The sequence below is a fragment of the Crocodylus porosus genome, unplaced genomic scaffold (assembly GCF_001723895.1).
Source record: "Crocodylus porosus isolate Cpor-Errol unplaced genomic scaffold, CroPor_comp1, whole genome shotgun sequence".
NCBI lineage: Eukaryota > Metazoa > Chordata > Crocodylia > Crocodylidae > Crocodylus > Crocodylus porosus.
The window spans coordinates 31,493,912-31,505,946 of NW_017728931.1; the positions used below are offsets into that span (position 1 = coordinate 31,493,912).

At 45.3% G+C, this 12,035-nt stretch overlaps 1 protein-coding gene across 1 annotated transcript in view; it reads right to left on the reverse strand.

The window, feature by feature from the left end:
• The window catches only part of DERA (deoxyribose-phosphate aldolase), an 87,078-nt gene extending 77,203 nt beyond the window's left edge, over positions 1-9,875 (reverse strand). The window contains exon 1 of the mRNA XM_019544495.1: positions 9,766-9,875. Coding sequence (XP_019400040.1) covers positions 9,766-9,796 — 31 coding nt within the window. The 5' untranslated portion in view covers positions 9,797-9,875. The remainder of the gene's footprint in view (positions 1-9,765) is intronic.
• Between the last annotated feature and the right edge of the window lie 2,160 nt (positions 9,876-12,035).

Sequence of the window (12,035 nt, forward strand, 5' to 3'; positions counted from 1 at the left end):
ACAGCCTATAGATTAAGAGACACTAACTACTTACTCTAAGTCGTCTACTTGTGCCAACTCGGCGAACCTCGAGGGCGGCTAAGAGCTACCTCAATCCTGCCCCACAAGCCGCGCGCTCGCACAACTCCGCAAAGCCCGCGGCTCCCCTAAGCGGTGCCGGAGCCGCTAGCCCGGCATTTCGCCACAACCTGAAGCCTCACAACTCCAGTGCAACCAGTAATCCTCAGGCCTCTCAAAGATCTTACAGATCTGGGCTTTCCCCAGCCAGGACTGTGCATGCATATGGTGGCTGGAGGTTTTCAGGAGCCCCCTATCCACCTTTCACCCAGGAGGCTAGCGATCCTGGCATTTCCTGGGGCTGCCATGCCACCAGCAGTCCCACCAGGCCTCCCTACACTAGCAGGGTGCAGTTTTGGGTCATACCCAGGACCTGGGGCCTCCTCCTTCCCCATAGCCCCAGCTCATACCTCCAAGTTCATCCTGGAGGGACATTAAATGGGTGTCAAAGCAAACACAAATAGCAAATGGGTGTGGAGTGAAGATGGCGGCACTCACTCCATCTGCAGGTGGAGCCTGGGGAACCCCAGCAGCAGGACATTCATCTTGAGGAACACCATCTGCTCCACCAAACCAGGATCCAAGGAGGTGCAGTGGGGTGTCACAACATCCCCAGCAATGCTAAACACCCTCTTGCTTGGAATACTGGTTGGTGGACAGGACAGGTGTTCCCGGGCAACTGTGGCCAGATCCTGTCACATCTGGCTGCAGGTTGCCCAATAGGCCAAGGGGTCGCATTGCAGTGGCTCCACGTCCTCAGCAAGATAGGTAGCCACAGAGGTCTCTGTGCTACCTGCCAGATGATGGGGTCTGCTGCCTCTGGACCCCAACATTGAACCCATGCCCTTGGCTCGCATTGGCACTGGCTGTGGTGACAGAGATTGGCTGGTGTTTGGAGTGCAGCCACGGGACAGTAGTTCCCCCTTTTCCACATCCCCCCACCTCTGCCCTTCTGCCTCCCTGACCCTGTTCACTAGCACCTCTGTCCAGTGATCAAGGGTTTTGCTGCTGCAGATGCTCCCCTTCACCCTCGGGTCACACGTGCCCACCAGCACGTGGACCATACTGGACCGCAATGGATCCAGTTGTTTTCTGATGCCTTCTTTCAGCCACTTCACCAGTGCCCACGCCTCTGGTGAAAGCAGCTTACCCCAGCCAGGAACACTGATCCCCTGGAATGTCTCCATTTGATTCTCAAATTTCTTCACTATGGGGAATCACATGGCTAAGGATAGCATCATCAGTGCTGAGGCTCTTGGTGGCCTCAGGGAATGACTTGAGGACCACCAAGATCTGGGAGATGGTATCCCACTCAATTTTGTTAAGGAGGCCACTGAGCCCAATCTCCCCGAGCAAGGCCATCTCATGGATGGCCTTCTGTTGCTCCACCAGCATCTCGAGCACCAGGTATGTGGAGTTCCACCGAGTCTCCACACCCTGCATGATTTTGTGCTGTGGGATGCTCAGCTCTGCCTGTTTGTCCTGCAGCATGTTGTCCCCCTTGATGCTGTGGTAGAAGTAGCCTGCCACCTTTCTGCATTTTGAAATGAGCTGGTTGGTAGTAACAGTGCTATCACTGGCAGCCTTCTCCCTCTCCAAGGCATCCCTGACTATGAGGTGGAACTTGTGTGCCACACAGTGGATGCCATGGACTTCCTTGATGATATTGGCCCCATCATCAATGACCACAAATCCCAGAAATCCATGGGTGAGCTCACCCTGCCCAACAAGCCACCCCTGCACCATGCAGTTCATGACCACCATGATCTCCCTTGCCATGTGGGACTCATCCCCCACCTCCGCTTGAAGGAGAGCTCACTGGTGACCTGACTGATCGTACCAGTGCCCGGTGAGGGAGAGGTAGGATGGGGCCACGAGTGCCATGAGCCACCTGAACCCTGGATGCTCAACAAAGGAGAAAGGCTGGCCATCCAGAGCAAGCATCTCCCCAATGCCCTGGGTGACCTCACTTGCCCTTGCAAAGTGCCCCTCCTTTGTCTGCGGCTTTCCCCCACTGGTCCAGGATGGCCTGCCTTTGCTTCATGGGGTTGGGGGCTTTGGAGCGAGAGAGGGACTTCTTTTTGGGCATGCCCCCACTGGTGCCAGACTGAGGAGAAACAAGGGCAAAGGGGTGCTGCCTCCTGAGATGCAGCAGCATCACCGTGGTGGTGAAGTGTTTCACCTCCTTGCCCCAGCTGATCTGCCTTTGGCAGTGCTGGCAGATAACATACTTGGGATCATCTGCCAACTCAAAACCATCCCACCATCTTGCCTTATCCTCCTCCTCAGCAGGCAGAGGCACAACAACAGGAAGAGCTGACTCAGCTGAGCCACTTGCCTCCACAACCTCATTCAAGGTGCCTTCCAGAGGAGACCTGCCTTTAGGGGAACTTTGAGGGATGTGGAGTGCAAACTCAGATCCCTCCTCCTTCCCCAGAATTTCCCTGGCTATGGCACTGAGGTCCCCTGGTTCTAGATCTAGCTTCTCCTCTGGCACTGGAAGGCTCATGCTGGGAGGTGAAACTGAGGTGGAAGAGAGTGTCATACTGGTGCTGGTGACTATTTCTGGTGGCTAGTGGGGGTGGTGCAGGTGCAGGGACAGGTACTGCTCCCACCTCCTTGCTCCCACTGGCAGCAGAAGACTCATCGCTTCCAGGAAATAGGGTGCATCCATGTTTGCAGGGAGAACTTGCAGCTCTCCCCCTACCACCGCTAGCCCCTCTGCTTCCCCTGCCAGAAGACCTGGCACCTGCCTTTCCAACACAGTTCATAATGTTTGCTGTGCTGGAAAATGTGTGTGTGTGTTTACTATATCTTCTATCTGTGATATTTTGGAAAGGTGTATCCAATCCTTTCCAAGAAGAAAGACTAGCAAGAGAGTGAAGAGACTGACTAGGAAGCCAGCCACTGCAGCCAGTACTTTGCACACGCTGTAGCTTCCGGACAGAGAGAGCTCACAAAAGGGAGAGAAAGCTTTCACACAGAGCTTTATATGCTGTTTCTACATCCCTCCCCCAGACCACTGTGATCAGAAGGGAACTCAGGGAAAGATCACAGTCACTGCCCAGCTACAGATGTCAATATCAGAGCAGTCTTTCCCCTCCTCCTCCCCTCCACTTCTCAGTTCCTGTTTCTCCACAAGACCACCTTTTCCAAATCACCGTGATGTCTCCAGATGGTGTTGTGAGTATCTCCCTCTCCCTGAGCCAGACACCCCAACTCGCTTGCCATGACATGATGGAAATGTATTTATAGGAGGGGTTCAGTGGCATTCCCATACTGTCCCGGGGATGGTAATACTCACGGGGTTGGTGCCGCTGGTTCTGGGGCTCTGCCTCCCCTACACCCCAGTACACTTGCCAACCACGTGGGCTGTTGTGCCTCCATTCCTAATTACTGGTTCCAGCTCCTTATGGCCTCTCATCGGGCCTCGCCCTGTCAGTCTCAGTGGAGAGTGCAGGTTTATGGTTTCAGCCTGGCACTCATCCCTGCTTCTTGACCCTGCTCTGCCCCTTCACTGGGCCTGGAACAGCTGTGTCCTTCACAGGGCTGCAGAGACTCAGAGCTCCCAACACCAGGGCAGAACCCAGTGCCCTCCACTGGGTGCTCTGTGTTGGGAAGCATGTTCTGTCTTCTCCGTGCTGATCCCACCCTACTCTGGTAGGTCAATGTTGTAGGGAGCCTGTGCTGGCCATGATCCACCCCAACGAGCTGGATGTCTTTGCCCACTGACTTCCTCCATACCTGGCTTCCTCTGGAGGGGGTTTTCTCTACCATGGTGGAGGGTGCAGCTGACATCATCAGCCAGCTGCTGCCCAGCCTGATTGCCAGCTGCTTGAAAAGCCGGCACAGTGCCGGCTCCAGCCCCAGCCCCAGCCCCAGCCCCAGCTCCCTCCTGGGTAAGTTCCCTGTGGCACTGGGGTCCCTGGGGCTGCCTTTGGGAGCACAGGAGTCTGTACCCAATGCCTGCAACCCCTGCGAGCAGTTCTAGTCGCCACACACCAAATCTTTTTCCAAATCTTTTCTGAATTGATTTGCATGCTTCAAGTTGATTCAGAGCTTTTTATGGGTCTCCCGATTCAATTTGGATTCAATGATTCAGCCACTGAATCAGGCTGCATCTTCTCTGAATTGATTTAGTGACTGAAACTTCGCTAGTTACTAGTAAAGCATACAAACACAACACTTCACAAATTGTGTGTGCACCTCCTTTGAAGCAGAGTGAGCAGGCAGATTCCTTCCTGACCCACATGGCAATCCGCTTAAGACTGAGTACATGAGAACTGATTCCCTATTCCTTGCGTATAGGACAAAAAATTATTGCAGATGGTAAACTTTTCCATCCAATTTCATTGTAAAGCTTTCTCATAACAAATAAATTCCACAGGCTGAATTTAAATTTACACAAAGCGGTATTTTCTTTTCTCTCTTCTAATACACCCATCATCCTTGTACTTACAGTATGTATTCAGAATGGAAAAAAACTAATTATTTTTCTGTTAAATAAACCAACTATAGTGAAAACTAAGGAATGGGCAATTGTAATAAAAACAACTAAAATCATATGCCAAGACTTGGGAACAGGTGTATTATTTTCATCCCAGAAAAGACAGATGATATATACAGGGTGTTTATAAGTCCTTGTGCAACTTTAAACTTTAATAACTTTGGACGTGCACATGATAGAAGCAAACTGTAAATGGTGATTGAAAGCATAATTCATTAAGTTTTAAAACAATACAGCTCAAATTTGTAGACCTCAACATAACTTCCATCTTTCATGATACAGCATTCAATTTCATTTTCCAACTCATAGAAAACATTTTCCACTTGCTGCCGAATGATTTCATGAGTTGCATTTGTGATTCTTACCCTATGCATAGCTTACACTATGTTAAAATCTTAATGAATTATGCTTTCAATCACCACTGACAGTTTGCTTCTATCACGTGTACATCCAAAGTTCTTAAAGTTTAAAGTGGCACAAGGGTTTTATAAACACCCTATAGTCCTGTCCACTATGAATATTAGTAAATATATTTGACCACTAGATGGCCGTTTCAAAATGCTTATCACCATGCACGTGCAATTACCATTGTCAGGGACAGCAAAAACGCTTTGCAAAATCATTAACCAAAAGATGTTAGAACAAGCTGGCACTTTAGGAGCCATAAATATTGCATAGACTATGAAATCAGTTCACACTGCTAGTTGGCTGGCCTGTAAAGTAAAGGAAAGTATATAATTTTGCTTTAAAAATATTGGGCTTCCTAACACTTGTTTTCCCCATAATTTCAAGCGTCTATTCTGGAGCATGAGGCCTGTCTTTGCACAAGCAGCACTGGTTTCCCTTGTCGCAATTTAACAAGAAAGCAGTTACTGACATGAAGGTAGAAGTCAGCCACTGAACCTTCCAGCTCGCCTGGATATAGGAGAAAGATGTGTCCCATGAACTGCCAGCACAATTGGAAAAGCTGGAGGGGGGAGTTGAAGGAGAAATGTTCAGTATCTTTATTGCTTAGACTTAAGCATACAAATCTTCCAAGTAGCTCAAGCTCCTTATCTGCATTCCTCAGTGTAAGCATGCCAATGACAATTACCGTATTTACTCAAATAAAAGGCAATACATCCCCATCCTCCCCCCAATCTGCATGGAGGAAAAAAGCCCCTCATCTTGTATTCACATATGAAGTGGAGGGCGGAGCAGGGAGGTGCTGTGGCTGACTCTGGCCTGGAGTCAGGAAGCAGCCTCCTGCTTCCTTCCTCCTGTTAATCCTCTGCAGTTTCTGCCCCCTCCCACTCACTTCCTTCCCTCCCCTTCACTGTCAGGCACAACTCTTGTTCGGGTTCGGGTCTCTCTGGGCATAGAGCACGTGGAAGCTCCTTCTCTTGCCTGGCCAATCAGCAGTGCCAACAAGCAGCCCAACAGTAAATGGGAATTAATTACTGGAGGGCCATTTTAAATTCAGGGTCATCTTATATTTAAGTAAATGCAGTAACTTCCTCCCTTATGAGGATGCCCTTGCTGTCCTCAGCAGCTTGCTCACACATTTTTGGTCTAGAGACCAACGGTTTCCTGTCTGTGGTACAGGTACCATCAGTGGTATACAGACAACCTGCCAGTGGTACACATTAACAGATTTATTAAAATTACTTTATATGACATAAAATTGCCGGTGATACTTAAGATTGTAGCATTTTAAACTGGTTGAGTGAAATCTGTCACAATTTGGGAACCATTGATCTAGGCAATGCACCATGTCTTTCAGCTAATTTATTATTTTAAAAGTTTGACATTGAAATGTAGGGTTACCCACAAAATTATATATAATCCTGTCCACTATGAATATTACTAAATATATTTGACCACTAGATGGCCCTATTTGAAAATGCTTGTCACCATCCACATGCAATTACCATCATCAGGGATGGTAAAAACACTTTGCAAAATCATTAACACAAAGATATTAGATCAAAAAGAATATCAAAAAGATGTTAACAAAAAATGACTACACTATTAACTGATGTGCATTAACTAAAGACATGCTTTTCAGACAACTATTGAGGATCAGTCTCCTATCTTCAAAAAAGAATTAAAATGGCACCAATCAAAAATTTTCTATAAGAGCATCTGATTTTCCAGTCCTCAACCTAGGATACAGAGAAGGAGAGATTTCAGAAGTATGCATAACAAAAAATCTGTCAGTAAGCATCTCAAGTTGGGTTCACAGACGACAAGGCTCTGGATTCAACAGTGCTTTTTAATCCTTGGACACAAATTAATCCAATTTCTAGAGGAACTAAAAGCTGCTTATGGGAGAAGAAAACATGACAGAAAATATTTTGAATGCAGATTCTGAAGGCAAAGTGATGGCAATATAATAATGCTTACTTCAGGTAGGGCTTGTCAGCTGTAGCTTATAAAATGTCATTTTTTAAAACAGAAATGAAACCAAGAATGTTTAAGTGACTCACCCAAAGTTATGCAGGAAGTAGAGCTAAAATATAAACTATATTCTCTAACTTAATTCTATGATGTATCCAGTACATAATGGGGATCTACTCAAGGACAGTTTGCTAGAGCACCTACTTCTGCTAAATAACATTTCCAATTTCTAAGCAAAAGCCTTCCACGAGCCACTTAAGCGATTGCAAAATAAGAGGTAACATTTACACTAAGAATTAAAGGCACTGCATTTTTGTAATTCGCATAAATAAATGTGTACCCATGCACTCCAGTATGCTGCACCGTCTTCCCACAGGAACCAAAGACACCGTTAACTGATGTGCATATACACATTTACATATATTTATTAAAGACATCTTTTCAGATGACTATAGTTGTGGGTTAGTCTCTTATCTTCACAGGCAGCCTCAAGTCAAACATCAGATGAGAGCAACCCAACACTTCACTTCTAGGAGATACCCAACATTTCAGTTGTTTCAGAGGGAGGAAAATAGAAGATTTCCACCAACCAACAGTTATGGAGGAGTAGGGGGATCTCTCAGTAATCCACTGGGAAACTCTAAAATCAGTCCTCAGGGACAAAATACTAACTTTCATTTCAGGAAAGAAAAAAGGCCTGGAAAATGATATGTAAATCTCTTGATATACAAAATTCAGTGACTAGAAAGGTACATCCTGTTCTAGACTACATTAAGGTGGGAGGTACAGGGGGGTATGAAAGAAATTAATTCAAGCAGAACCTGTGACAGCTACAAACTAATCAAGGTTTTGTGACATTGTTGGCTTGATTACAACTTACTGGAATAACAGTCTGGCCAGCCCATACAATTTCATCATGGCACGTGTAATATTAATGTTTTATTTAAAGCCTTAACTTGTGGGCATAGGTGATTCATTTTAACAAAAACAAAGACCCACTTTCAGTCCTCACAATTGCAGAAAACAGCTTAAAATTGTGACCCAAGAGCACCTTGAAGGTTCAGAAAAATAAAACACATCATAACATAAAACTAAGTTTTGTTTTTTTTTAAATCCAGCTTTGAGATTTGGAGGGGGTGTGATTCATCTTTAAATATCTGGGGTTGGCAAAAGTGTAAAAGACTGTTGCAAAATCAGCCCCGAAGTAAACACCAGATTTAAAACTGCCCAGTGTATACTACTTCACCTGAACAGTTGCACGGTTGGACTTATGTTCATACAACTCCTCACGGACAGTAAATTTTGAGCCAGTGGCCGAAGACTTTTTTTTCTCCTTTTAGTTAAACAAGTTGCAGAGAAAGCAAGTAATAGAGCTTATGTCAATCATTTGTAGAAAAAGAAAAATATCTAAGTGAAAATATCAAATTCCAAACATTTAGTAATCCACCAGAAGCACGTGAACCTCACAGTATCCTGGAGATTGAAATATGCTTGAAAAAGCAACTCATCTAACCATTTCACATAATGAAAGATACCCTAGAGATCATATCTTTGTGGACAGTTTGCCAGCCAGAGGATACATGATATAAACCAGTGGTCTCCAAACTTTTTTGATCACGCACCCCTATCAGTAAAAAATTTTTGAGCATGCAACCCCAATATATGCATATTTATATATCTAAATAGAAGTTCTAATATTTTCTTCCCACACCCCAATGGATTGTCTTGCACACCCCTGGGGTGCGCCCACCCCACTTTGGGGACCACTGATACAAACGGTAAGCAGTAAAGTTCTCACAGTGGGAGCTACCCAGAAGCAATGATCACTTCCTCCAAATCAGAGACATAGCTACGGGCATAAAGACGGCTCTCCAATATGCCAGCCTCTTCATGAGCCACCTGGAGGAAAAATTTATAGAAACTGCACCATCAAACCTGCACTATACCTGTGTTACACAGATGATGTTTTCATTATCTGGACTGAACACCTGGACTTGCTATATCCACTACAGATTTAACAATCACCACCCTCACTCATAAGCTGGCTGGACACTAAGAAACAAGGCCTGAACACTGATATTGGATTTATGGTCTGTTATAATTTATCCAACTCCTGAATAATTTTCACACAAGGAAAGTGAGACTGACAACCCTCCCCCCCACCTTCCTTTTGATAGGTCTTGATCTCCCAGTACTCAGCTTCTTTTCTTTTGCTAATTGTGTTCACTATGCCTGAGACTTTCAGCCCCTCCCCTACACTGTGCTTCACTTGCTGTGCCTACCCTCCTACAATCAGAGACCTGAGGGAGAATGTCTTCCATTTGAAAGTTTGTCCAACTTTTATCCCAACTACACAGTTGCTCCAATAAAAGAGTCACTAAATCGTTTCTCAGCCTTTTGCCTAAAATCAAGCAAGACCGAGGGCATCTGAACCCCAAGGCCTCTGAGCCTGGGGCTTGCATGTAGGATACCTGCCTGGGGAGTATCCGAAGCCCCAGACTAATGGAGAAGGAGAATACTTGCCCGGTTATAGAGCCACACAGACTTGATGATTGAACTCTGCTCAGTCAGATTTTGGACCTTGCCCAATTGCATTTGGAACTGATCTGAACAAGATAAAAATAAATAAGCGCTGCCACCCTAAGAAAGCCTCTGGACCACCACAGCTACAACATCACTCTCACACTACTTAGAAACCGAGAGCTTCAGTGGTTGGCCTGGTCCCAGGCAGCTGGACCTTGCCCTGCACCAGACCTGCCCACCCACAGGAGGCAGAGATGTGCACAGGCTGCAAGCAGGGCGGAGTAGCTGCAATCCCTTACCCAGCTCCATGCCTGGATTCCTGGCTGACATGATCCCTGAGCCCCACCACGAACAACAATGGGCTGGGCTTCAGCACTTCCTGGTCTGCCTCCCTCCTTCCTCCCCTACATGGGACAGGCAGGAAAGAGCAGCTGATCAAGCCAGAAGGGGGTTGTTCATTGGCTTTCACAGGCAGGCTGGGAGGAGCTTTGTACAAGTAACCTCCTTCAGCTCAGTAGCGTGGCTGGACTGTCACAAGGGATCTCTTCTCCAAGTAAAACTGATTAAGCCTGAAATGGCCCTTTTTCAGAAACGGCCATCCTCCTTACTTATGCATTCATACATGGACACCCACTGCCTAGCCTACATTGGTTTGCAACAGGAAGAATCCTCCAGCCCCTCCGATCTTACTCTCCTCCGTTGCAGGCACTAGGGTCTGACATGTTTTTCTGCATGTGCCACAGCAATTCACTCTGGGCAAAATACGCAAATGGTGTAAACAGAGGAAGAGTTGAGAGCTAGTTGCTACTGCACACACTAAGGAAACAAGTATAGATGCACCATAAACCCTTGTAGTACTGGGGTACTGAGAAATAACTACTCAATTGTACATACAAAAAACAAGAACTCTTGGTTCCAAAATGATGCCTTTTATTAGACCAACTGGAAAATGGCAAGAAAACTGTCCTTCTCTGCAAGCTTTCAGGATCAAAGTCTCTTCATCGGGCTCTGGGAAAAAGTGTAGGTGGTACAAGATGGTAAAAAGTCCCACAGGTAGGAAATAAACTTCATTAGAGAATAACAAGGAAGGGATTTTTTTTACCTCCCTGCCTGCCATCTGACACCTCCAGGGAAGGAATTCTACCTGATCAACACATCAGAGAGCTACTTAAAACAGCTGACAAAGATACTCTCATGGACCCAGAGGGACAACCTTCCATCTTCAGGTCCCTGTGCAAAAATGAAGCTTCCTACCTATGGGGACTTTTACCCATCTTGTACCACTTTTCCCAGAGCCTGATGAAGGGACTTTTCAGTCCTCTTGTAATGAGAGATGAGCCACCGTGCTTACACAAGCAAGTCAGGTTCTGAAATTCTCTGGTCTTCCCCGATGGCTTCAGTAGGGTATAGGTCTCAAAAACCTGGTATCAATCAGTAGAAGCTTTCTCCTCATATACATAATTTGGAATGGATTTGAATAAGATAAAAATAAATAAACAAGATAAAAATAAAAACTGTCACCCTAAGAAAGCCTCTGGCATAATTTCTGGACCACCACAGCTACAATATCACTCTCACACTACTTAGAAACCAAGAGTTTCAGTGGTTGGCTATGTTTTACTTTGTAATCCAAAATGTTTACATAGAGCAGTGATTCTCAACCAGGATGCCAGGGGTGCCCTATGGTACCACAGGAAGTGAGATAAGCAGAGAAGAGCAGGCACAGGTTCTCTACCAGACCATGCCCCAGCCCCACTCTGCTAGCTGGCTGACCACTCTTGCAGAAGGTAAGTATTATAATAGATTAGTTTTGAAATGGGGTGCTATTCAAGGCGAACAAGGGGTATCTCGAGTCTAAATCAGTTGAGGGTCAGTGATGTATACAGAACTTTGTGGCCATGTTTAGTTTTTTCCTTTCCTACATTTCTCTAGTTCAACACAGTTTAATATTGAAAAATGGCATCCCTTTTCTTAAGTTCAAGTTTATAAGGGTGCATTCACTGTATTATTTCTTTTGTTAAAAGTCTTTAACGTTAATAGAGGATCTTCTGGAACCTCACTTAAGACAAGGTAATTCAAAGGGCACGGAGTGAGCACAGATTTTGGAGATCTAGACCAGTATCATTCTGCATCTTCAACATTGGAAAACAAAAGCAATTTAAAGTTAAAAAGAAAAGAATACCTTTTGAAATTTCACAGCTAAGAACTCATTCTTAGTGACACTTCAGATAACTTCATTTCACAAATTAAAATATGCTGTCTTTGACTCTTAAGCCTGAAATAACCATTTCATTTTAGAATCCCATTTTTAAAGCCTTGCCTGGAATTTGCCAATCACCTTAGATAAATTAATTTGACTCCAACACGGAAATAAAATTCACCCTTGAGAACCTATTTCATAACCATGTCAAACAACACCTACATTTGTTTTTAACACTAAAATATAGAACAAGAAACTACAAATCACAGCAGTTTATCTCCCATCTCCTGTTTTTAGAAAAGGCTTCTCTCTCCACTTAACCTAGTCAGTGCAGTTACAAGTCTTTCATTTTAATTTCTTTTTAAACAT